General features: G+C 40.1%; 1 protein-coding gene across 22 annotated transcripts in view; it reads right to left on the bottom strand.

Moving 5' to 3' along the window:
- The window catches only part of SLC8A1 (solute carrier family 8 member A1), a 414,873-nt gene that overhangs the window by 49,556 nt on the left and 341,592 nt on the right, over positions 1-23,725 (bottom strand). For 19 of the 22 annotated variants that reach the window (XM_016948409.4, XM_016948410.4, XM_054677795.1 and 16 more), the window contains 3 exons: positions 22,579-22,647; positions 17,159-17,289; positions 13,064-13,163 (listed from right to left, as the gene is read on the bottom strand). In XM_016948409.4, the coding sequence (XP_016803898.1) occupies positions 13,064-13,163; positions 17,159-17,289; positions 22,579-22,647 (300 nt within the window). The remainder of the gene's footprint in view (positions 1-13,063; positions 13,164-17,158; positions 17,290-22,578; positions 22,648-23,725) is intronic. The other 3 variants (XM_063789127.1, XM_063789128.1, XM_063789129.1) reach the window with 1 other exon arrangement.

Here is a 23,725-nt window from a genome sequence, read left to right as displayed (position 1 = left end):
GTTAACATGTATATAAAGGGTAAATGTAAACCCAAGGCTGCTCCACATGCAGAGGGGCATAAACGTTGCCCAGAGCCTCTTAAGATGCTGCTGTGATTCATCTATGAATGCAGGTTCACTTACTGAGTGTTACTTTTATGCATGTAGGTAAAAGTGTACATCCCACTTAGTCTTCAACCTCCCAGGAGCCTGCTGCAGTAGGTATTATTTTCTCTGTTTTAGAGATGAAGAATCTGAGGCTCACACAATTTAAATGACTTGCTTATGAGATCTAAAACTCTATCACCTCGCTACAATTACATGACCCATGGTTTCCATAGAGAAAAATCTCTGTGGTTTGTACAGCAAAAATTCATTCTGATAAAATGTAAGCTGATTTAGCATTGTTTTATGAAAAATGTAATTGGGAAATATCTCTCCTCCTTAAATTAACTCTCTGGATATGATATAATACACAAAATATTATATTGCTCTTTCAGAGAATGAATGGCTGGCTCAATTTTATTCTTCCTGGAATTTTATTTAAAAAAATGCATCTTTATGCAAATCCTCTATTCGTGATTTATTTCAGCCTCATTGGGAAGTGGGATTCTCCTCATTCTGGTGGCAAACATCTGTCTCTCTGGGCAGCAAATGGAAAGGGCGCTGGCTCTACAGCAATGACAATAACACTCTCATAACTCTTTTCCTGATCTCAGGATCTCCTGAATGGACTCTGTTCTGAACATAGGGTTTGAAGGTTGACGTTTGAGCAAAGTGGTGATGCAAATTGAGTAACAGTCTAATGATGGCCTCGGTTTGCACAATACAAAGTGATGGCAGTTGCTCAAGGCACCCCTCATCTGCCTGTTCCTCTTTCCTTCTTTCTGTTGTGATTTTTTAATGAGATCTCAGTAAACAGGGCCCTCCACTGACCATAAGGTCCCATGATTTACTTGCTCTTGGCCACCTCACAGATCCTGTGTGCCTCAGTTTCTCCTTCTGGAAAATGGGCATAGTCAAAACCAACTTTCTCTTTTGTGCTATTGGAAAGGTATAAACAAGATTTTTAAGAGAAGTTATATGCTTACATATAGTAAACTTAGTTTTGGCTTGAGGGAAATTAGCTGATTGGTGGAATTCAGATGGAGCATCTCCTTCCCTCACTGCTCCTGAACACTTCTATTAGAGGGTAAGTAGGCTAAGGTGGGTGCTGACAATCTTGTTTGTCTGTCTGCCATGGCTTTCTTGTCTCTCATAAATAGTAACCATGCATCATGATGTTGTGATGTTTTTCTTCAATATCAACCATCTGGAAAATCTCTCTTTCCCTCCTATTGTCAATAAGTCAGTGGCCTATCTTTTTTATTTGGTCAAGGCCTGGTGCATATTCTATTAAGTCTGTAGGTTTGAACTCTAAAATATTTTGGGTCACTGTTTTGCACCTCAAGCCCAGGCTGTACCCCTAACCTGGACCTCTAGGAAATCTTCAAAGGGAATGGGATGGTTGGAAGACTGACTTTATTAGTGCCACTCATTTCTTTAGTAAGTATTTATTGTTAACTTATGTGTCAGGCACAGTTCTAGGCATTGCAAATGCAGAAAAATAAGATCCCCGATCCCATAGAATTTCCATTCTGGCAAGGGGAGATAGTAATCAAAGTAAACAAATAACAAATATAATATATAATAATTTCAGATACTGATATGAGTTATGAATATAATGAAGTCTGGTGACTGGGAGGCCGAGAAACCCCTCTGAGCAGTTGACATGTGAGCTAAGACTTTAGTGAGGAGAAATAATCGGATATGGAGGGAAAGTATTCCATGCAGAGAAAATATCTCATGCACAACTGTGTGGAGAACAGAAATATGCCTGTGTCCTACTGGCATTAAGCTTTGGGAGGCAAGTGTGACAAGATGGAAAGAGGATTGACTTGGGAATCAGAACTTGTGGGTCAGGGTGGGAATCCCAACTTCAATTTCTCCATTTCTTGTAAATGGGTTCATGAGTAGCTACTGCACGAGGCTGCTGTGGGGCTTATGTGGATATAAAACAACTATTCACCAATTGGGAGACCATTTGGTCACTCAGTGCTGCTAAGGTGTTGGTCAGGAAAGCTTCAATCTTTGCTTTGTCTAATCCTAAGGCATCACATCACCAAGAAGCCCATTGGTCAGTAGGTAACATCAGAGGGCAGACATGGAGTATCTGATGGTTAAGGCATTGGTTCTACAACTCCAGAAGAAAAATGAGCAATGCTTTATGGTGCAGCAGGAGCCTTGGGTTCTAAAACAGTCTCTCTGTGATCTTGGAGGAGACTCCCTCTCTCTGTTCTCAGGTTCTTATTTGTTAAAAAAAAAAAAAAAAAAAAAAAAAAAAAAAAAAAAAGGCAAGGGGAGGTTAGAATCACTGCTCCTTTCCAGCTCGGGGCCAGGATTCTAAGATGCTCTATCTAACAGGCCATAAGACACAACACCCAGCCAGACCTGACCAGGCAAAGGCAAGGCAAGGGAGAAGCATGCGGTGGGATGTATGTGCCAAGGTTGGTTCATGCGAGTGGCTTTTCATTGCAGGAGTTGGAAAGACAAGGTCTTTATCAAGAGAGCAGGCTGTGAACAGCAAGAAGTAATGCTGCCAGTCACTTTTATGTGGCTCCTCTCTGCCTATGGAGAGTGTTTGTGTGTGGTGGAGGGTGGCTATGGTTTCTCTTCCTTCCACTTCTTTGGGTTAGGCTGCAATGTTTCCCCTACTGAAAACAGCATACGAAGGCTCCCGACTGGGGATGAAAAGTCCCCTCATGCCTCTCACATTGATTTGCAAGCAACAACTAAAACTGTATTCACATTGCAGCAGCCCATGCCAACAAAAGAGCTCTTGGACCCAGTGATGGCACATTGTTTGCAGAGCGGAGCTGCTGCCACCCCAGACAAAACTGCGTTAGAGACACGACTTCGGGCTTACAAATAAGAGTGCTGAATCATTCTAGAGCCCTTCAATACGGTGTTTTCCTCAAGATTTTATAATACGCAATTTAAGAGAAGAACAGACCAATGAGCCAATATTCTTTTCAGAAACATCAGCTAAAGCATATCCAGAGGCCAGAAAATAATTGCTTTTTTTTCTCCCACCCTCTTATACTTCCACCTTTGTTTCTGGCCTGCCTTGTTCTGGAAGTGGAAACTGTAGCTACCTGATTCAACATTTTCTCCTGCTACTGCTGCATTTTTAGATCGACAGATATCCTAAATTTGCTTTGCTCACCTACTAGTATGTCCCTAGAATATCTCCCATAAATAATTTATATCTGGAACTTACTCTATCTTTCTTCTTAGTCATGTCCTCTGCTTTTCCTCTTAGGATCATAATTATCAGCTACATAACAGTGAAATTTTACTAAGAATACTTAAGAACATTGACAGAAAATGTCATTTTATATTTGCATGTCCAATTTGCAAATACACAGATAAATATATCTCATGTGTACAAATACGTGAAAGTTCACATCTCCATGTCAAGTGATACGAAGTTTGACATAGAGAAAACAAATGTCTCAAACTCCTTTTGAAACATGGCATGTGTATGGCGTGTGTGTGTGTGTGTGTGTGTATGTATTTATATAGATTGTTTTCTAGATCAGACACAGTATGATGATGTCTTTTAATCCAGTTATATACGGATTGGAAAACTTTAATTCACAAATAAATGTATTCATTCTTTATAAAACAAAGACTTAGCATTGCCAAGCGCTGTCTTAGTGCCAAGCACTGTCTTAGGTGTTAGAGAAATAGCGAGGAACAGGGCAGATTTGCGGTTGTTGTTGTTTTTTTTAATTTAGATTCTTCCTACTTCTAAGAGGACTTGAGCAGATCTGTTCCTATTAATAGAGCATAAGATATTTTAAGACAAAAATAGGACAAAAAATGTCTGAAGCAGAAATAAAGGATGCTTTTAGTCACCTGAGTTGACTGAATTTTGAACACATAGATTAAAAAAAGACTGTGCTTTCCAATGGCCAAAGCAATTTAGAAACCATTGAATTATATAGTTATGATCTTCCAGTTGCAAGGTGACAAAAATTAATTTTCTAGGGAAAAAAGCTTCTCTTTAGGAATTTATCATGTTTTCTTTAAAGTTTAGTGAGTGGCATTGTGAGGTTTTATAAAAGATAAAGTACTAGTTTTCAAATGTCATACATTAAAGATAAAAATTAAAATTACAGATAAGTTAAACTCCAATGAGGGCAGTTTTAAAAGAGGCTCTGATAAGAACTTTAAGATTTACTTTGTGATATCCAATTCTCATCAAGGATGAATGGCTATTGAATTCACTTAATGTGACCATTAAACAGTGTATTTTAAGCACCAAATGTCTTAAGTGACATATTGTGAAGTCGGTGTAATTACACACTTTAACATGTATTCGAAGGTAGGTATTGCATCTTGATTAAAGTTAGAGCCCTAAATTTCTTTCTTTTTATTAATAAAAAGGAAATTCTTTATTGGGGCCATGACATGCACAGAAAGCATGTATTTCTTGAAAGGTACTTGAATCTTTTGTATCACTCTCTTACATAAATTCTGGTGCAGCAAACAACCTTCCAATATATAGTTGTTTATGTGCAATGAATACAGGTTAGAAAAACCTCCAACATAGTAAAACAACAGATAAATAGAGTTAATGTGAGGCAGAAGAACAGGCATGAGACTTGTAGTTTGGATACTACCTCTGCAGTTTCTGTGTTTTGAGACAGAGTCTTGCTCCGTTGCCCAGGCTGGAGTGCAGTGGCATGATTTCGGCTCACTGCAGCCTCTGCCTTCCAGGTTCAAGTGATTCTTGTGCTTCAGCCTCCCTAGCAGCTGGGATTTCAGGTGTGCACCACTACGCCTAGCTAATTTTTTTTTTTTTTTTTGTATTTTTAGTAGAGACAGGGTTTTGCCGTGTTGACCAGGCTGGTCTCGAACTCCTGGCCTCAAGTGATCCACCAGCCTCAGCCTCCCAAAGTGCTGGGATTACAAGTGTGAGCCACTGCACCTGACCTCCTCTGCAGTTTTGAATAAGATGGGTCTGCCAAGAAGAGCAGGGTGGCAGCTTGGGTGGGACACTCAGCAAGACCTGGATGTGTAATAATTAAATAGAAGCCAGGCATGGTGGTGCCTGCCTGTAGTCCCAGCTACTCAGGAGGGTGACACTGGAGGATCACTTGAGCCCAGGAGTTCAAGGGTACAGTGAGCTATGACATGCCACTATGATGTGCCACTGCAGTCCAGCCTGGGCAATGGAGGAGACCCCATCTTTTTTTAAAAAATAGAAGAGAGACTATAACTGAGATTTCAAATTTCCAAATTCAATTTTGTCAGTACATTTCAAACCGAGAAAATGTCCTAAATGTAATGAACTAGCTTACATTTAAAAAAAATTATCACTTACAAGGATGGATTGGATAATTTAAAGATACCTGTGAAGTAAAATTGGTAGTAATTTGTGTGATGATTTAGAACTCTAAATTTCAAATAGCAGTTACATGGAAAGCAAGTTGGCATTTTATTTATGAGAATGAAGGGTCTTTAAGAGACCCTTTAGTATTTCCATGTCCTAAAGACAACTCACAAGGTCATCTCTTCTAATCCTATTAACTCACAGGGGAGGTTAGAGGTCTTGTCCAGAGCCCCATAACTAATTGGTGGCTTTTTGATCATTGAACTCAAGTATCTAGAGAAGCCAAAGATTCCAACAAATAAAGAATTTAAACACTTTATTTGTCATCCATGTTATATGTACTCTCTATCACAGAGAATGGGAATCTTTTAACTCTACACTGAAACAAGGAATAAGAGCTAAGTTGGATGGCAGCAGTGTTGCTCATATCTCCTGTTGGTTTCAAATAATTACTATTTGACCTTTGTTCCTATCTTTTTCAAGCATGCCAGTGATTCCAAGCCTGAAACAACCTACCTACCTAGATAACTAATAATATCACAGAGAAAGAGCAGGAGCTTGGAGAAAAGGCTGGGCATTGATTCCATTTTGTTTCATAAGACCTGACACAATTGCTACTCCAGATATAAATACAATTCCTACACCACAAAAACATTCCTTATGATGGGACTTAGTCTGGACTTTCTAGGAAATCCAGTAACTGATCCTGCCTACTTTCTAGGACTGATTCTATTCTTCCTGGTCCTTCTGCACGTCTGTCCCAGGCTTGCACACTCATTTCCAAACCCTTACCTTCCCCATGTGTAACTGAGATTAAAAGACTTGTTAACTTCATCCCTTTTGTCCTGAATTAACTCATCTGAAATGTGAGCTCTTGAAACCTAAACTAAAGTTGTAGGAGGAACACCTAGGATTGAGCTGAAAGCCTACTGGAATTAGACTCACAATGATGGGGTTTCATATTCCAGCTAATCACTTGCTAGTTGTGTGACCCTACACAAGTTACGTAACCACTCTGGGCCTCAGGATCCATAGTTGTTAACTTTGGGAAAAATGACATAGCTCAGAATATAGGTGAAGAACAGAAATAATGCCTACAAAGTACCAGCCATGTCATAGAAGCCAAATGGTAACATTAAAAAAAAAGTGGGCCACAATTTTTAATTTATTTTTATTTATTCTTTTTTTTTTTTTTTTTTTTTTTTTTGAGACGGAGGCTCGCTCTGTCACCCAGGCTGGAGTGCAGTGGTGAGATCTCGGCTCACTGCAAGCTCTGCCTCCCGGGTTCTTGGCATTCTCCCGCCTCAGCTTCCCGAGTAGCTGGGATTACAGGCACCTGCCACCACGCCCGGCTAATTTTTTTTCTTTTTTTTTTTTTTGTATTTTTAGTAGAGATGGGGTTTCACCGTGTTAGCCAGGATGGTCTCGATCTTCTGACCTCATGATCCGCCTGCCTCAGACTCCCAAAGTGTTGGGATTACAGGCGTGAGCCACTGCGCCCAGCCAAAGTGGGCCACAATTTCACACTCATATGTCTTTGACAAAGTTTTCTTTTTTGTTTTTGGAGTTAGGGTCTTAATCTGTAGCCTAGGCAGTCTAGTGGTGCAATCACAGCTCACTGCAGCCTTGAACTCCTGGGTTCAGGTGATCCTACTGCCTCAGCCTCCTGAGTAGCTGAGACTACAGGCATGCACTATCACACCTGGCTAATTTTTTATTTTTTTGTAGAGATGGGGTTTCACTATGTTGCATAGGCTGGTTTTGAACTCCTTGGCTCAAGTGAGAAACTTTCTTAGGACAGTTCTACCTACTTTTGCTCATGAGACTAGCATCCTTCTTCATGAACCTCAGTCAACATATGATTTTAGACAAAGGAAAATTATGAATGTTGATATCACATAAGAAAAAGGGCAAAATGAGAAATCCCATTGGTAACACCCTCCTCCTTTTTTTGGTTGTCTTCTAGACACACTGAGGCTATGTCAAATCTGACACAGCAGAATTATTATTATTATTATTATTATTATTTTTTTTTTTTTTTGAGATGGAGTCTCGCTCTGTCACCCAGGCTGGAGTGCAGTGGTAAGATCTCTGCTCACTGCAAGCTCTGCCTCCCGGGTTCATGCCATTCTCCTGCCTCAGCCTTCGTAGTAGCTGGGACTACAGGCGCCCGCCACCACGCCTGGCTAGTTTTTTGTATTTTAAGTAGAGAGGTGGTTTCACCGTGTTAGCCAGGATGGTCTCCATCTCCTGACCTCGTGCTCCACCTGCCTTGGCCTCCCAAAGTGCTGAGCCACCGTGCCTGGCCCTAGCAGAATTTTTAACTGCTTAAATTGGATTTTCAGATGACCTAAGGCTATCACAAGGGTTAAGTAATGACAATTTCCCCATAGTAATGATGTTCAATAACAGACGAGATGCTGCAAAGTCTCCTGCTTAGACCAGATTTCATGGCAATCCCTTGAAACTCATTTGAGGTACCATTTTTATTAAGACTTTTAGAGTAGATTAGCCTTCAGGCTGATAGTCAAGTGAATTATTGTCCAGGGGACCACTGAGTTGACAGTATTTTATATTAAATAATTGAGGATATTAATCCACAAAGCATGCATGGATGGACTGATGACAGAAGCATCCTTTAAACTGAACTAGTATCCATATTGGACTGGTGGGCTAAGGTGACATGCCCTCTACTTATTTATTTAGCTGGAACTGGGTCACTTTAATTTGCTGTGAAATGTAGTAAGTGTGGACAGGTCAGCAGCATGCACCAGCTGGGCCTCATGTAGAATGTCTTCCCTTATACTGTAGAAGATTCCACTGGCATTCCCGAGATCCAATTATGTAACAGGAAGATAGGCACTTCTGAATTATCATCTCACTTGGCTTTCTTTGAGGCTAAACTTCAACTCTCCTCTAATCCCCTTCCTTCTAGAAGAACAGAAGTGAAGTGTATGCTGCTATTGTGCTGAATATTTAGTTTAGGCAAGCCAGAGGATGGGCAAGATATGCTTTTCCATTGTCAAAATCCAACGGGCCATGAAGCAAAATCCCCATCAGGGCTACTGTAGGACTATAATGGCCATCGACAGAGCTCCCATGTTTCAGTATTGGATGGTATCTTAGAGCTAGCCTAGTCCAACTCTCTCCTTTTCCTGATGATGAAACCAAAAATCAGAAGTGTTAAATTCTTTGCCAAGATTATACAGTTGGTAAGAGACAGAACCAAAACTGCTGGAGTTTTTTTTTTTTTTTTGAGCCACTTTTGACTATTCTTTCATTATAAAGATGCCAATACATACTATGTCTGATATGCAAATGGATATGTCAAAAGTAAAACAATTTCAGGAAACTCTTTAATGCTGGATATTTAACATTAGGTAAAAGAGGGAGGAGTGTGTTGACTTCAAAGAATGTCACAAATTACTAGGCAGGAGAAGCCTATGGGTGCACCTAGGAAAACAAATTCTTCCCTTTGTTCTTCAGGGAATTGACTGGCATCCTCCCCAAGGAACTTGTGCACCGGACTATAAGGAGACCTAACAAACGTTAAGGAAAAAAAAACATTTCTATTTCAAGCTGCAGCTCCAATATCCAAACAAATATCTACTATATAATGTGCATGTCTATGTATGCATGTTTTGTGTATCTCTGTCTTTGTATGTGTGTATGCCTCTGTGTACGTGCATACCTGATTTGTATGTGTGTGTCTGTGTTCGCACAATGCATGCATGTCTCTGCGTACCTGTGTATACGTGTGTTCTACATGTGTGTTCACTCAGGCCTCATGCACAGCAAGCAAGTGCACCCTTCATGCTGGAGAGACTGTTGGGCTGATTTGTTGCCTGGTACTGCCCCTTAACAGTTTTGCTTCTTGAGCAAGTAGTTACATTGTTTTTCCAAACCTCAGTGTTCTTATTTATAAAATGGTATGCATGATACCATGAAAGAAAGAAGTTAACCAGTGTGTTTTTAGTCCCATAGCTATTTTATTAATTAAATTGAATTAACTGCATTTGCACAAAATTTGATCATATTTTATTATAGGTTCTATAACAGAATTGCCTCCCAAACAACCAACTTTGGTATTTTCATGTACAGATGGCCTTTGTGAAAATGCACACGGTTTAAATTAATTCTTATGGCAGCTCTATGAATAAAGCAGTTATCTCTACTCTACATATGAGCAAACTGAGATTCTGAGGTGTGAGCAAACTGAGATCTTGAGGTGTAGTAATCTTCCTGGAGTCACCCAGGGAGGTTTTGGAAGGCAGGGACACAAACCCACATCTGTCTCTAAAGCCAGTCTTGCAATCATTCTCTCCTTTGCCTCACCTCTGCCCAAAGCTGTTGTGAAGAACAATATGGTGGTTGTGGAACTGGCACTGGCATCCTGGTTCCCTTTATCCAGCTAATGTTTGCCCTCTTCTCTGACACACTTGTTTCCCTTGATACCTCAGCTGGCACACGATTTTTTAGAGTCGACTCACCATTCTGCCCTGGTAGAAGGAGAGAGATTTGGGAAAAACTCAAACTGGACAGTGAATGCTGGCTTCATGGAGAAGGGCATATGCTGGCACACCTTAACAGCACCTCGTGGTACTGGACTTGCCTTGCAAGTTTTGACAGCCATTGAACTGCAGAACCCACTGTTCCTAGTGTTCAACCCAGGAAGAAACAGAAGGAGAACTGCCAGGATGTAACTGCTTAATCCCTTCCTAATCTCTGGATTCTCATAAATCCTTTAACTCTTCAAATATGGAATTAAAAGAACTGGGTTTGCAGAATCATTATGGTCACAGGAGGCCCAAGTACTGAGCTATGAAATTCAGAAAAAGCAGAGGGACAAGAAGATTGCCACAGGGTTGACTTTGAAACCAGTTTGAATACAGTTACTGAGAAAGAAAAGCAAATCCCTATTTACAAAATTATTATTTTTGTTTAGCGAGATATATCGAGTTAATTTTGCACAGAAAATTGCATAGCAAAGAAACCTCTCAGTAGAGCCCTTTAAAAGCAATTTAATATTTGTAATAAGGCAAATTCTACTGACTCTCAACTATTTAGCCATGAAATTTTAAAATCCAATGAAAGTCTGACTTCAATAAATGCTGCTTTACAAATTTTATTGCCTGTGTAACAGCCTAGGAATACTGACATTCTTTAGACAGTTAAATTTAATCATAAAGACAAATACTCAACTTTTGAAACTGCCCTTCATGTAATTGCGTATAATTTGGTGCTTTTAAAACAAACATGGGTTTGATTTTCTGATATGTTGTTTCTCAAAATTGTAAATAAGGTCGATTTACCCAGCAGCCTGTGAATTTCTAAGCAATTGTGCCTTATTTCCAAGCAGTCATTTAGAAACATAAAGCACAATATATTGTACGACAAGAAGACTTGAGAAGTTTCATATCTCAGTTATTAACAATTCTTCAAAAGCTCTAGGCAGGAGTAAGTTCCATCATGAAATGATGACACCATGGCCGCAGGTAATGTGACGCGGCCAGTCTCTCTGTGAGAGTAGGGAGCAATTTTCCTCATTTTGAAATTTCCTTCTTCTAAAGGGCAGTAGATAGCACACTGGAACAGTCTTCATTAGATATAGGATCTAAGGTCTGTTCTAAAGACATGTTGCCTCTCTCAGACTCAGATTCTTCCTTAATTATCGTAAGAAAACGATAATTATAATATTAAACACAACATATGAAAGTGTTTGCAAGTCAAAATACACCTCTTTTAAGTAAGGCAGTATTAACAGCTTTATAGTTGTTTCTCTGTATACCTATTCTCACCAGAATCAAATACATGACACTGGCCTTGTTGGCAGCATAATCCCATTCACTGTTTAAAGCTGCCCTTTTCTATTGCCATAGACTGGTCATAAAATGTTTCCTTGTTCTTGAGAGTCATAAAACTATGTGAATGAACCAACGTAAACCACTCCTCTGCTAGAAAAGCAAATTTGGCCTTAATAGGTCTATTGATGGGGTCATCTCGGCCATCTCTCTGAAATTGCAGACTCTATACGTATTTCCTGTTCCCTTCCACAGCTTTGCTTTCCTCTATGACAAACTTATCATCATAAATATACTTTATTTTAATGTATCTGTCTGATTTACTGTATCCTCCATTAGACTGTAAGCTCCACTTGGGCAGGGGTATTTGTTGCATTCGCTGTCATGTGCCTTGCACCAAGAACAATAATTGACATAGAAAAACGAAGGAATGATGGCCAGCTTATGGTTGTTATACAAATGCTCATATACCTGCAGCTAAGAAAACAGAAATGATTAGAAATGGTTCAGTATAAGGCTTAGGATGCTTTTAATGTTTCAATTCTAATATGTCAAGGCCCATAAAAGAGTTTGTTAATTTTTAATATTTTCTACTATTGGCTTCGTCAGTAGTTTCTTATTCTAGAAATTTTTGTCTGCTTAGTTGTGTCTGTGAAGAGGGAGTATAGCTCATGCCTCATATATTAAGCTTAGATTTATAGAAAAACATAAGAAATAAAAGAGAGTTTACCCCTCCTTCTATTAGAGCTTATATGCAAATTCCAAATCCACTCTCCTGAGCAGTTACCCACCATTTAATGTTCATAAATTCCCACTATATATTCAATTGCAAAAAACCAAAGCAAGATTATAAACACACTAATAATAAACAGGCATAAAATTTTTACTACCCTCTCTTCTCACAGCACTTGGGAGATGTGTCAAATTACCCTGTGGCAGACTGGAAAAAGGGATTTGGGGTAGAAATCATGGCCCAACTGCTAGTGACACAGTTTCCAAATTTTACAGCTTGGGAATCACTACGTATTTAGGAAACTCTACCTTTGTTAATTCGTTGCAACTGTAGAAGATGAGCCTGCAGGGATCTTTAAAGATAGCCAGTGTAGATGGAGCAGAAGAACAGGAAAAAAAATCCAAGGACGGGGTTGCTTTCATGAATCTTTAAGAGGGACTTTCCTCTATCGTTATACAATCACACAAAGAATGGGCAGGGTTTGACAATACAGGAAGAGGACACCTCTCTCTCTATTTAATTCCCTCATGTTTCTGACTCCGTGAGTTTGAAAAACACTTCATTTTGTAGGAACTTCCTAAATAAAACTCTGTACTTTGCTTGTGCAAGAAGAAACAGAATGTAATTCTATTTCTATCTCTAGAGCCAGTGCAAACACGTATTTGTTGAATGTTGTTGAAGAGAGTGTAAAATGATGCAGATGGTTGTGGTCAAGTGTCTTAGTGTCTTCCCTTTCCATCTAGGATTTTGCTGCTTTTTTTCTTGACCTTGACTTGGCCACCTTTGTGCTGCTTACAGGGAATTTTCCAGACAAAGCCTAGTGATTGGCTATTCGTGAATTAGAGACACAAAACGCTTTAAATTTATCTTGTCTATTTCCAGAAAGATGCAATATAGATGGAGGAAAATGTCATGTGTGAAGACATTTGCTTCATCTAGATAGTCAATTTGGTCTTTAAAATGTGCATACATTAACAAATAAACTTATTTCTCCCTTAATTTTGCCATGGAAGCCCTTTGGTGCTTTGCCATAGACCAAGTAGCCACAGTAGGAAAACTCAGCTCAGATTGGGCAATTTTAATTTATAATATGCAGAGAAAGGCACTCACCAGCACTGACAGTGATAGCTTCAATGAACTGTTCTCTCCAGCTGTTAGTCCCAACCACAAGGGCCAGGTTTGTCTTCTTAATGAGTTTGTCCACAGTACTCTAGAAAGGTTGAAAAGAAAAATATAAATGCTGGGTTTGCTAAGGCCTCAGGAAATCCAAGACCTTGTTGATTTTGAAACTCCAGAGTTATATAAAGGGTAGCAGATGTTAGGCTCAAAACAACAGTATTGACATCAAACACTGTTATGATTATGCAAACAAGCATGGTCCTTAGTTGGAAACATTCTGAAATGGAAACTTCTTTGTAGCAAATACAAGTCTCCTTCACTGACTAATGAAGAATAGCCTCAGTGTTTAGAATAGCAGATGCTGCAAAAGCCCATCCGTCCCCCTGAATGCTTTGCCAACTTGCTTCTCTGCTGGTTTCATCTGTAGTGTTTCGTCTGCAAGTGAATTAACATATGCCCTATTCAGCACTACATATCTGCGAATAGCCGGAAGTGACAGATTATGGAACCAAAAAATATTGCTATTGTATTTTGTTTATCAATGAAATGTAGCCAGATAATGGAGTCTCCAGGTTGCCTGCTGCATGGTCATCAATAAATGGATTTGTCTCTGGGTACTATTTTGTCAGCCTCTTGCCTCTTAGAGAATCTCATGCTCACCCTATTCCTATTGCAAACAAGAATACGCAAAAATATAAGAAAAGTTCAGTTCTTATGGTTTAGGGCACACTGCAGTTTACCTTGCCCTAAATATCCCCTGCTTTACTGGCACTGTGCTGCATACCCCTTATTTTTCTTTGGAACTTTTTAAGCACCTTGTTTTGTACAATCAGTACTCTCTAGCTTTCTAAATTCAGTTAATGTAACAACAGGAGCAGCTAAACATTCACGAGAAAACTAAGTAAGCAGATGGACTGAAAGCACTACTGCAAGTCATGGCAACTACAGGGAGAAAAGTCATTTCCAAGACACCAAGGCTGCTCATCCCAAGAAACTACCACAGTGACTAGTCTACGAAACATCCACACTTACTGTCAGAGCATCCTTGAATTTCCACTAATTGCAAAGAGGCAGAAAACACATTATTTGTCATAGGTCGAAATCTGTATATGTTTTATGCAATGTACTTGAGTCGACTATGGTTTAAGAGAGCACATTTCCAACTAACTGGGAGTAAGCAAAATGCTATCTAAAGCCTTGTATTAAAGGCCAAAACCAAATCATAATGTCAAGCATGTTTGCTCAAGAAGAGTCATTGGAACAGACTTGAAACATTGAGAAGATAATAAGCATGAAAGGGCCCATCTCCAACTGGCTCACTCTGTATTCGTGACATTATTCTTGAAAGAATTGTATGTCCTTAGGGTGATGACCTTTCAGCTTCCAGCTTTCTGTCTAGAACTGCTGGTGCCCCTGATAACAGCTGTAACCATCACTGCTCTTGGCCACCATAACTTGAAGCACGTGACCAGCATCCATCTTTCTTTTCTCAACTCAGCCACATCTCATCAAGTACTCTGAGCATCCTCACTGCTACAAATTCAAAGTGCCTTCTAGAATGTAATAAGAAATGACCTCGATTTTTCCTATGTAGTGGAAACTTGGGACAGTTCTCTCCAAAGAGGCACTCTGTGCTGAATCCATGACAGAGTATCCCATCACCTGGGAAATAAACAATTGAACAGATAAACTTCTCTAACATTGAGCACAGACTTTCCTCAAGAAATAGCTGCTAAAGAACAAATGTTTAAGATAAACTAAACTCCTGTGTGTAAAACTCAGGGTAGATTTTAAACTGTAGTTCATGTTAATCCTGGGGGATTATAGTATAGCCAGGGTTCTTCCTAGGACTTAATTTTCATATGTATCCTTCCTTGACCTATGGGAAAAATGGGAATGAATAAAGATATAGTTCAGACACCTGAACTTGGACACTGTTGTCTGTATTTACCTAGGAGGTTCCTAAATGCTTGTGATCAGTTTTTCACTGCACTAGATTTTCAAAGGCTTGTGAAAACCTCACCCTCAGCAATGGGTGTTAGTAAAACCAGGCCCTCAGTCACACCATAGTAAATAAGAACTCAGTGGGTAAAGCAGAGTGGGCCATTGAAAAGTACCACCCAGATTTGGGTCTCTGGTACAGTTCTGGGAGCTCTGAGTAAGTTCTTTAAAATACCTATGTTCTAGTAAAAGAGATTTCTTAAATAATATAAAATCTAGGCTGATACGTAAGGGCAGTTCTAAAACATGCCCCTAACGTGCCTTGTAGGTATTAATGGTAACTATACTGATGAACTTTGAAGAGATGACTGGAAATAATCTATGGAAGCTATCCTACAAAGATAAGTACCCCAAACAACTGGTTTCATGTAGAGACTTGGGGCACTTTCAAATGGTCAGATCATTATAGTGGTTACCAGAAAGGGCTTTGGACCCAAGAAGGCTTTGCTGCCTGGAAGACTGTGCCCGGCCTTGCTTAACTTAATGCTTCTTATGGGAAGTTACTATGATTGCTCTTCCTGTCATGGGTGCATGGAAGGGGAAGGTCTGAGATTATCCCATAAGGGAGAGAACACACAATTCCCCAGGAGAACCCAGGCAAAGGGCAGGGGCAAGCTTGCTTCAGGAATACCAACCCATAGACTCTCTGCTACAGAAAATGGCACTCAGCTCTCTGATTCCAAATGAAAAGAGGGTGAATGAGGAAGAGTGAGGTTGAACACACATGGAGAAAAGATGAGTAGATGGGTCACCAGAAATGGACAGTCTGAGATTCCCTGACTTCTGGAATTTCAGGGAACTTGTGCACATTCCAGGCATGGTTGTGCAACAAGCCAAGTTCTGTGTCATACAATGGGGGTCTAATGATCGGGGTCTGCCTAGAAAGCATTGGTTCCACTGTTTACCCCCTGACCCCCTCCTCCTATGGAAATGTGTGAAAGAAGAGTTAACAGACAGATTCTCAGTGGCCTAAAGGAAAAAGTTTAATTGCATTTTTATCTTAAAATATTCCACTTTAATTTCAAAGACATTCTGTTTTCCACCTGTCTCCTATCAGGCACCTCCATTTGTGAAGTAAATTAAAAAATAATTAATGGATCCAGCTAAAGGAAAAGAGGGGACTATTATGAGAAGTCCAGATAAAATCTGAAACTTCTAAATTGGTGTTCTGATTCTCTCTTTTGAAACCTTCATTCTGGTGTTTCAAACAGGAACAGTGTCTGCTTTTGAAAAGTAAGCAGGTAAAATACTGCTGTGCTCTGGGTTTGTAATTCTGGAAAGCAAGAGAGGGGATGCACCTTTCATATCCCACTGCAGAACTGAACTGTTTCTTCCCCTGTGGTCTTCCCAGATGCTAGAACCATGTAGGGTAGAAGGGATGGGAGGGGACATAGGGACAGAGGGAGCAGCTAAGGATCAACAGGAAATTTCACTTCAAAGTCTTAAGCTCCATCCCGAGGCCCACACATTCAACTTCTGCAAAAATGACTTTTATCATCTAGAGAACTGGGAATCCAATTTTATCAGCTCAACTGTAAACTCCGGTTGCAGGCACTCTACGTTCGGTATATTGACTGTACTAAAATGTCCTTGGATCTGAAGAGGATGATTAAATATAAATGAGAGCTTGTCAATGGGATGTTCCATAGGGAGATATTACTATCCCCCTCCAAAACAAAAGCCTCCTAATTTTCAGCAGTGTGAATGCCTTGCTCTGACAGATTTATTAGCATTTTCAAATAGAACTTGGTTTCTTCCACACATAACAATCTCTTAGGATTCACCTTTGCATGTTCCTTGCTGCCCCTCAGATTAAACCTTCCCTTTGGGGCACCTCTGACCTTGTGCAGTCATAGATGTCTCCTGCTGGGCCCTGGTTCTGATGCTGTTTGGTTTACAGGGCTCCTTGGTTCCTGATTAACTCTATAATTCCAATTTGGCCCCAAAGGCTCTCAATTCACAAGCCAGTTCCTGAAATTACATCTACTACTCTTTCCAGGTGGATCTTAAGCTTTGGCCAACCCTATGAACAGTTTCTGTCCCAAGGTGAGACTGGCTCCTGGTGGGCAGTGTTGGTGAGCATACCTTGAATTCATAGGATTCTTCAATGATCACTTCCAACTTGGTGTGCTCTCCCAGGATGGGGCGCCCCATTTCTGCAATGCGCCTCTCCTCTTCCTCTTTGCTGGTCAGTGGCTGCTTGTCATCATATTCATCTGTGAAACGGAAGTATCAGAGAGTGAGCACTGTGTTCTGTTTAATTTGGAAATCCCTGGATTCTGCCATAAGAAAGCCAAGGAGGAAGGAAGCCCTAATGACCTACTAAAGCCCCCTGGGTGAGATCACGATGCTGGAGGGAAGAGCCAGACAGACACTTGGCATGTAAGGCAGCATATCACTGTGACAGCAAGTGATTATAACATCTCACAATTTAAGCTCATGCAAAAGTTCAGTTGAGGAAAAGTAATGTATGGGGCATATCACTGAGAAAAGACTCTGCCTGTACATTGTCTATGTTAAGGGAGTCACGCAGCTATTCCCTGTGACACTGGCTCAGTTGGCTGTTTGTACACATTCTTTCAGCACGTGACCAAAGGGAAACACAATTGAAAGTGCTAGAGTGACCCTCAGAGATGGCGGAGTCTGGCCTCTTCCTCTCCACTTTCTAGGGGCAACAGAAAATGCCTGAGGCCCAAAGAGATGGGGAACAGGAAATTCTGACTTTAGCCTCTCTCTTGCCAAGAGACCCTATTGCAAGTTAAACAGCAAAACATCCATTCCATATTTCTGTGAGATGCTTGGGCTCCAGTGCTGCTTCAGTCTGGTGCAAAGCCAAAATTTGTTAGGAAAACCTTGGCCATGTTAATCTTAAAGTAAACAGGGAGGGCGAGGGTGAGGCCTTTCGGGAGTTAAAATACTCACTCACCATGTGAGCACAATTATTTCCAGAACCACCACCTAGCTTACAGTCCAGGAGAGGACGGTGGGTGCTGAGGAAATGTTAATGGATCGAAGAGCCCATTAATGAGGGGAAGCTCACAGTTGGCTCTCTCTTTGTGAAGGTCATTAGGATAAATCCCAGACTGAAAAGGCCATGCATATAAGAAGGGCAAACACTGGTCCTATAATTACCCTTATCCTTTAGGCCCAGAATGCTGAAACAAGACAAGCTACTTCTTCTCAGATTTAAGTGGAATGAACATTGTCTCCAATGAAACATTACTGATATGGAAAGACCTCAGCCCTGATGGCCTCATTTCTAGGACCCCTGGACAAAGTGCCTCCAACAGGGGGCTGTTGACTAAAAAGACATCCAATAAAAGGGATGTTTGGTCCTGGCTTCCTGCCTGGTGCATTTAAATATTAGCTTCTGTAGAAGTCCATACCTCCCATTACCTCCAAAGACCCATGGCCTCCCCGCTGCTGAGGGACCATGCTATGGTGGCTCCATTGTTGCTTTGGCAACTGTTGCAGGGAATGAATGGTTCCTAGGCTAGCTGCTCGTTGTGAGGGCAGGGAGTGAATGAGCTAGAGGCACTGCCAGCATTTAATATTTCAAGGGTCAAAACCAACAAAAGGCAAAAGCAGAATGTAGCATATTGATTGATTAATTCTTTAGTATACATTTTATAGTGTCATCCTAAAAGCCCATTTTAAAATCTGCTTTCCTAGCCTCAGAGATTACAGGGCACCAAATAAATTAGTTGCAGACTAAAAATAAATGATTTTGGACTGGCCAGAAGCTGCTGAATGTTAGCAGAGGCAAAGGAGAGGGGCAAGGAGATTAATTTTAACTATAAAAGTGGCAATATTTTTTATAGTAGGATGGGGAAGTTATGACCCAAGGGAAGGCAAAGAGTTCTGGTTCTCCAAGATTTGTCCTTGCAAAATTATGTGTGTCTAGTCAAGAGAGGTGGCTGAGATACATGAAGTGCAATTTATTCAGCACTGAAATTAATAATTTTGATTACCACTGCTTTGTGATCCTTGAACCCAGGATAATGTTATTAGTAGTTTTCATAGCAGTAGTTTATGCTAGCATCTTTGTTTGAAACTTTGGCTGAACATGGATGAGTTGAAGACTTACACAGAACAAGAATGGTTTTCTCAGAAGAAGGAATATTACAACTTGGACATCTATTTAAACTGTGAAGCTATTGGGGGAGAATATTTATTATGGCCTTCTTTTTGTAGTTTACTTATAAATGACAAGCTGCTTTTAATGGGACTCAAGGCAATCTACCTAGAAAAAATAGAGAAATTACAAAACAAAGCTGATGTGGTAGCATTGTTAAGTGCAGCATTTCATGAAATTAAACTGGTTTTGATCATGGTATTAAATAACTGGACATGGAATAAGCAAATGAAGTCAAATCATACAATGAGTGAAAAGGTTCTTTCTTTTCCAAAAATCCTTCAGTCCTTCTGATCAGGAAGAAATGCTTAATTCGGTGCTGTTAGGTCTGTAACTAGTTCCTAATATCTCGACTTGTACCTTTTAAGATAGGTAGTCAAAATAGTTCTCAGGTGTAGAGCACTTGCCATCATCTAGCTAGAATTTAATAACTTTTTTCCATTGTAAAAATTTTTAAATTTTACTTTCTATTTGTGGCAAATGATACTAGTTTTCCTGTGTTAGTGACTTAAAGTTTTCTTTTAAAAACAAACTTAAGAAAGTATAAACATGAGGCAATTTTAAAAATTACATTAAGTAAATAGTATAGTTGGTATGCAACCAAAGCAGTGTGGGAATGACAAAAATTAAGAAATATAGTGTTAACCTATTTCGTACTAACCTAAAAAACAGTAAGGCACACTGTTTATATCATTTGCTACACTCTTGCTTCAAAGGGACTTAGATTTCTTAATTCCACACTTTTATCCCTTTATGTATTCACCTGGACAAGCTTCACAATTTTCATTTTGTTAAATCTTATCTTTCAAAACCCCACCTCTTCTGGCAGGAAATAACTCCCTATTGATGAGTGAGAAGGTTTATGAACTACCACTCTAACCTTATATTAATTCCTTAATATTCGTTGTGTGTATAGACCATGGACATTTTCATAGACTGTTTTTAAATTTTTTAATTATCTTTACATATAAATATCCGGCACATAAACTCACTGAGATAGAACAATAAGTTTCATTGTGCTTTGAACCATCCTTGTATCCTCTGGCACCTATTACAATATATGGAATATAGTAGGTGCTCAATAAGTATTTGCTGTGTGACTCTCCAACTCACTGTTAATAAAGCCTCTTAGTTGCTCAACCCATAAAAAACGGATCATTTTTTCACTGAGCACATGTCATTGTACTCCATACCATGTCAGCACTTCCTCCTCTACTTTCCAGGAACTTATGATATAATGGGGACAGGAATAGACAATGGGCAACTTCTAGGCATGATAAGGACTAGGGGACCAGGGTTGGGGAACAACTCAGTTGGCCTAAAGGGAGTCAGGGAAGGAAGCCTTCCTTTCCTGAAGGAAGCTTCAGGAAAGAGGAGCTATTTGAAGTTGACCTTGAAGCACATATAGAAGATTGCCGCCTGGTGAAGGTGATGGTAAGGATAGATAGGAGGTGGTAGAATGCGGAAGTTCATTCCAGGCAGAGAGAAATCAAAGTACAATGGTACAGGGTCATGGAAGGGTCAGGGCCGTTTTGACTTAAGTATCATAAACTTTTATTTATATGTAACTGAGAAATGGCAGCTGTATAGATTCTATTATTGCTCTACAGTTATACTGATAAATTCACATTTATGGTCTAGATTTTTTGACTGGCAAAAATGAGAGCCAAGTCTAATTTTTAACAAAACTGTTTTCTGTCTTTAGATACTTTCTGTTGAATACGGAAATGGTTTAACAGCATTTTTAAAATTTTAATCATCTATTTTGTTTCCTTTTCTCTTGGAGCATTGGATCAAAAGGAGATCATTTTACTATGGTTGAGGTCAGTTTCATTTCTTTACTTCTGCAGAGTGAGATAACATGCTGTGGTTTTAGTTTTCTCAGATGGAAAATATACTCTTTCTCCTCCTGAGTGCACATGCACACTTTTAAAATTCACCATATTTTATTGAGAAGTTGGGAATAAATTACATAACATCATAGTCTTAACCAATCCGAACAACTTAAAGATCAGATGCATAACTAACAGCCACTGTTAAAATCAATACTGACAGGACATAAAACAATCCTGGAATAGAATCACCAGTGGGGAATCTCCCTTCTCCTGAGTAATTGATTTTGCAAGCAACAGCAAATAATAAAAGCTAATAGGTACCTGGCATCTGGGGAAAGCAGCATTTTGAGAAAGCTGTTTCTAATGCTCTCTGGTTCAAGCTGTATTTTGAAGCAGAGTCAGTGTAAGAGGTGAAGTGCTGAGAGTGGGAAAACAACACAACCCATAAGGTCCATCTCATTATCAAGATCTCTACCTCAGGGGACACTGTTGAGAGTCTTCAATGTAGTCACATTTTAAAACTGTACAAACAACGTAGAATTTGGAGAGGCGGACAAGGCCAGTGGTGGGACAATTTGCTCCAGATCATTTTGATCCTCCACTCAGAACTATGCTGACAAGTCAGAAAGCAGAGGTCTCTCCTGACAATTTTTAGCATGTGGCTGGCCTCTTTGATTGGAGGCTAAAGTGACTGATACAGACCCAAATATCATTAGAGATGATATTTGGGCTCTAAACCTATATTAGATCTGGGATAGCTGTGTAATCCTCTAGTCACCCTGTCAATGTCATTTATTTCCCCTGTGGAGAAACCCCACAGATGTACTATCATCTGTGCATATCTGGCTAACATCATGTTGTCTGGGGGCAGCAAGGGCAGGCTCTGGGAAGAAATACAGCTCAGCTTTAAAAGAAACTTCATGGTTGGGCAGAATGACTCATTCTGGTAATCCTAACACTTGGTGAGGCAGAGGCGGGTGGACTGCTTGAGCCCAGGAGTTCCAGAATAGCCTGGGCCACATGGTGAGACCCCGTCTCTACAAAAAGTAGCTGGGCATGGTGGTACACACCTATAGTCCTAGCTACTCAGGAGGCTGAGGTGTGAGGATCCCTTGGGCTCAGGAGGTTGAAGCTGCAGTGAGCTGTGATTGATTCCACCACTGCACTCCAGCTTGAGTGACAGAGAGAATCCCCATCTCAAATAAAATAAAGAAACTTCATTATACTTGGGATAAAAACTGATGTATGAGAAGAAATATTTCCAAGAAATCTGGAATACATTAAAATTCAGGAGAGAGAGGCCATGGGATCAGTCTTCTCTGCAGGCTGGGCTGGTCCCTCCTCAGTGCTCCTTTTCTGTCCTCACGTGCTTGTGTTTTGTTGTAATCCACCGTACCACTGGCTGCCAGAGAAGCTGCAGCATTATTTAGCAATGTTTTAGAGAGGAGAGGGGCTAAAATGCATGACTGTAATGTCTCTAACATTAAAGAACTCTGGGAGGCTGTGGTTTTCAAGGATCATGATGAAATGAGTACCTGCAATGGTGATTACAGTAGAGAGAATCGGATGTTCTCTAGCATGAACCTTCCTGAAGACAGGTTGGCCTAGCAAAAGGACAGGCAGAAAAATCAGCAGAATGGATTGCATTGATTTGCTATCAGAGCTTTGTGGAATTAGTAAGCTAAACATCACACCCAGATGCACACATCACAAGCAACGTTAGTTTGGGGATTAAATGATCATAGGTCACCCCTAGGTAGGTCACAGAAGGGAGCTCTGGTGGAGGTTACTGATGGAGATCACTGCTCAGAGATGAGCGAGTATTTCATGAGCCAAACAAGACTGTGTCAACAAACCACAAGCCCCATGGTAGTGAGTACAGCCAGATTCCTACAGGTATCTTAAATGATGTGTCAAGGTCCTTCAAGGTACTGCTTGCAGAAGCATCATGGAACAACAAAAGGTATAGTGGCAGATGTCGTGGTTGGCAAGCCAGTCTTCATGACTGAATTGAAGTAATAATGTTTTTAAGTCAACCATTATAGAAATAGTGTACTAGTGGTTGGGAAGCCTATTAGTGCCAACAGTATAGCCTTGTGTAGGACATTTCTCCAGTTTCTCCCCATGTAAAACGGTAATAATAGTACCTGCTCTGTCTAAGACAGGCAGAATGTTATGTACGCCTGTAGGTTTTGCAAAGGTAGGCCATCGTCACAGCAACTGTTTGGATAACCTAGGGTTAACCTAGGCCTAGGGGGTTCTCATTGAACTCCTGGTTCAGCTGACTTCCAGATTCACTTGCTATTTGCCTCTACCAAGAGCTACCCATAACTGACCTGGGAGTCATGAGATTTGGGATTCAGTGCCACCTCTGCCATATGCTTGTCATCTAAACTTGGGCAAGGTCTTTCTCCTCTCTGACTCTCAGGCTTCTCAGTTATAAAGTGAAGCTGAATTTGAACAGGCTTTGTTCCTCCAGCCTACATACTGAATTGATGAAAACATTTTCAACTGTCAGAATTTTCATAGTTTGGCTTCCTTAAAAAGTCTTGTGTCTTATTAAGTCTATTATGTGCTGAGCATAATAGGATTAGAGGAGTAATATTAAATAGGTATACTGACTGATTTTTAATTAGAGAACTCTATATCTTAGAAGTTTTGGGGGATCAAACATACATTCTT

This window comes from Pan troglodytes, chromosome 12 (assembly GCF_028858775.2).
Source record: "Pan troglodytes isolate AG18354 chromosome 12, NHGRI_mPanTro3-v2.0_pri, whole genome shotgun sequence".
Taxonomy (NCBI): domain Eukaryota; kingdom Metazoa; phylum Chordata; class Mammalia; order Primates; family Hominidae; genus Pan; species Pan troglodytes.
The sequence above is the reverse complement of the archived record's forward strand: the minus strand, read 5'-3'. Positions and strand labels throughout refer to the sequence as shown.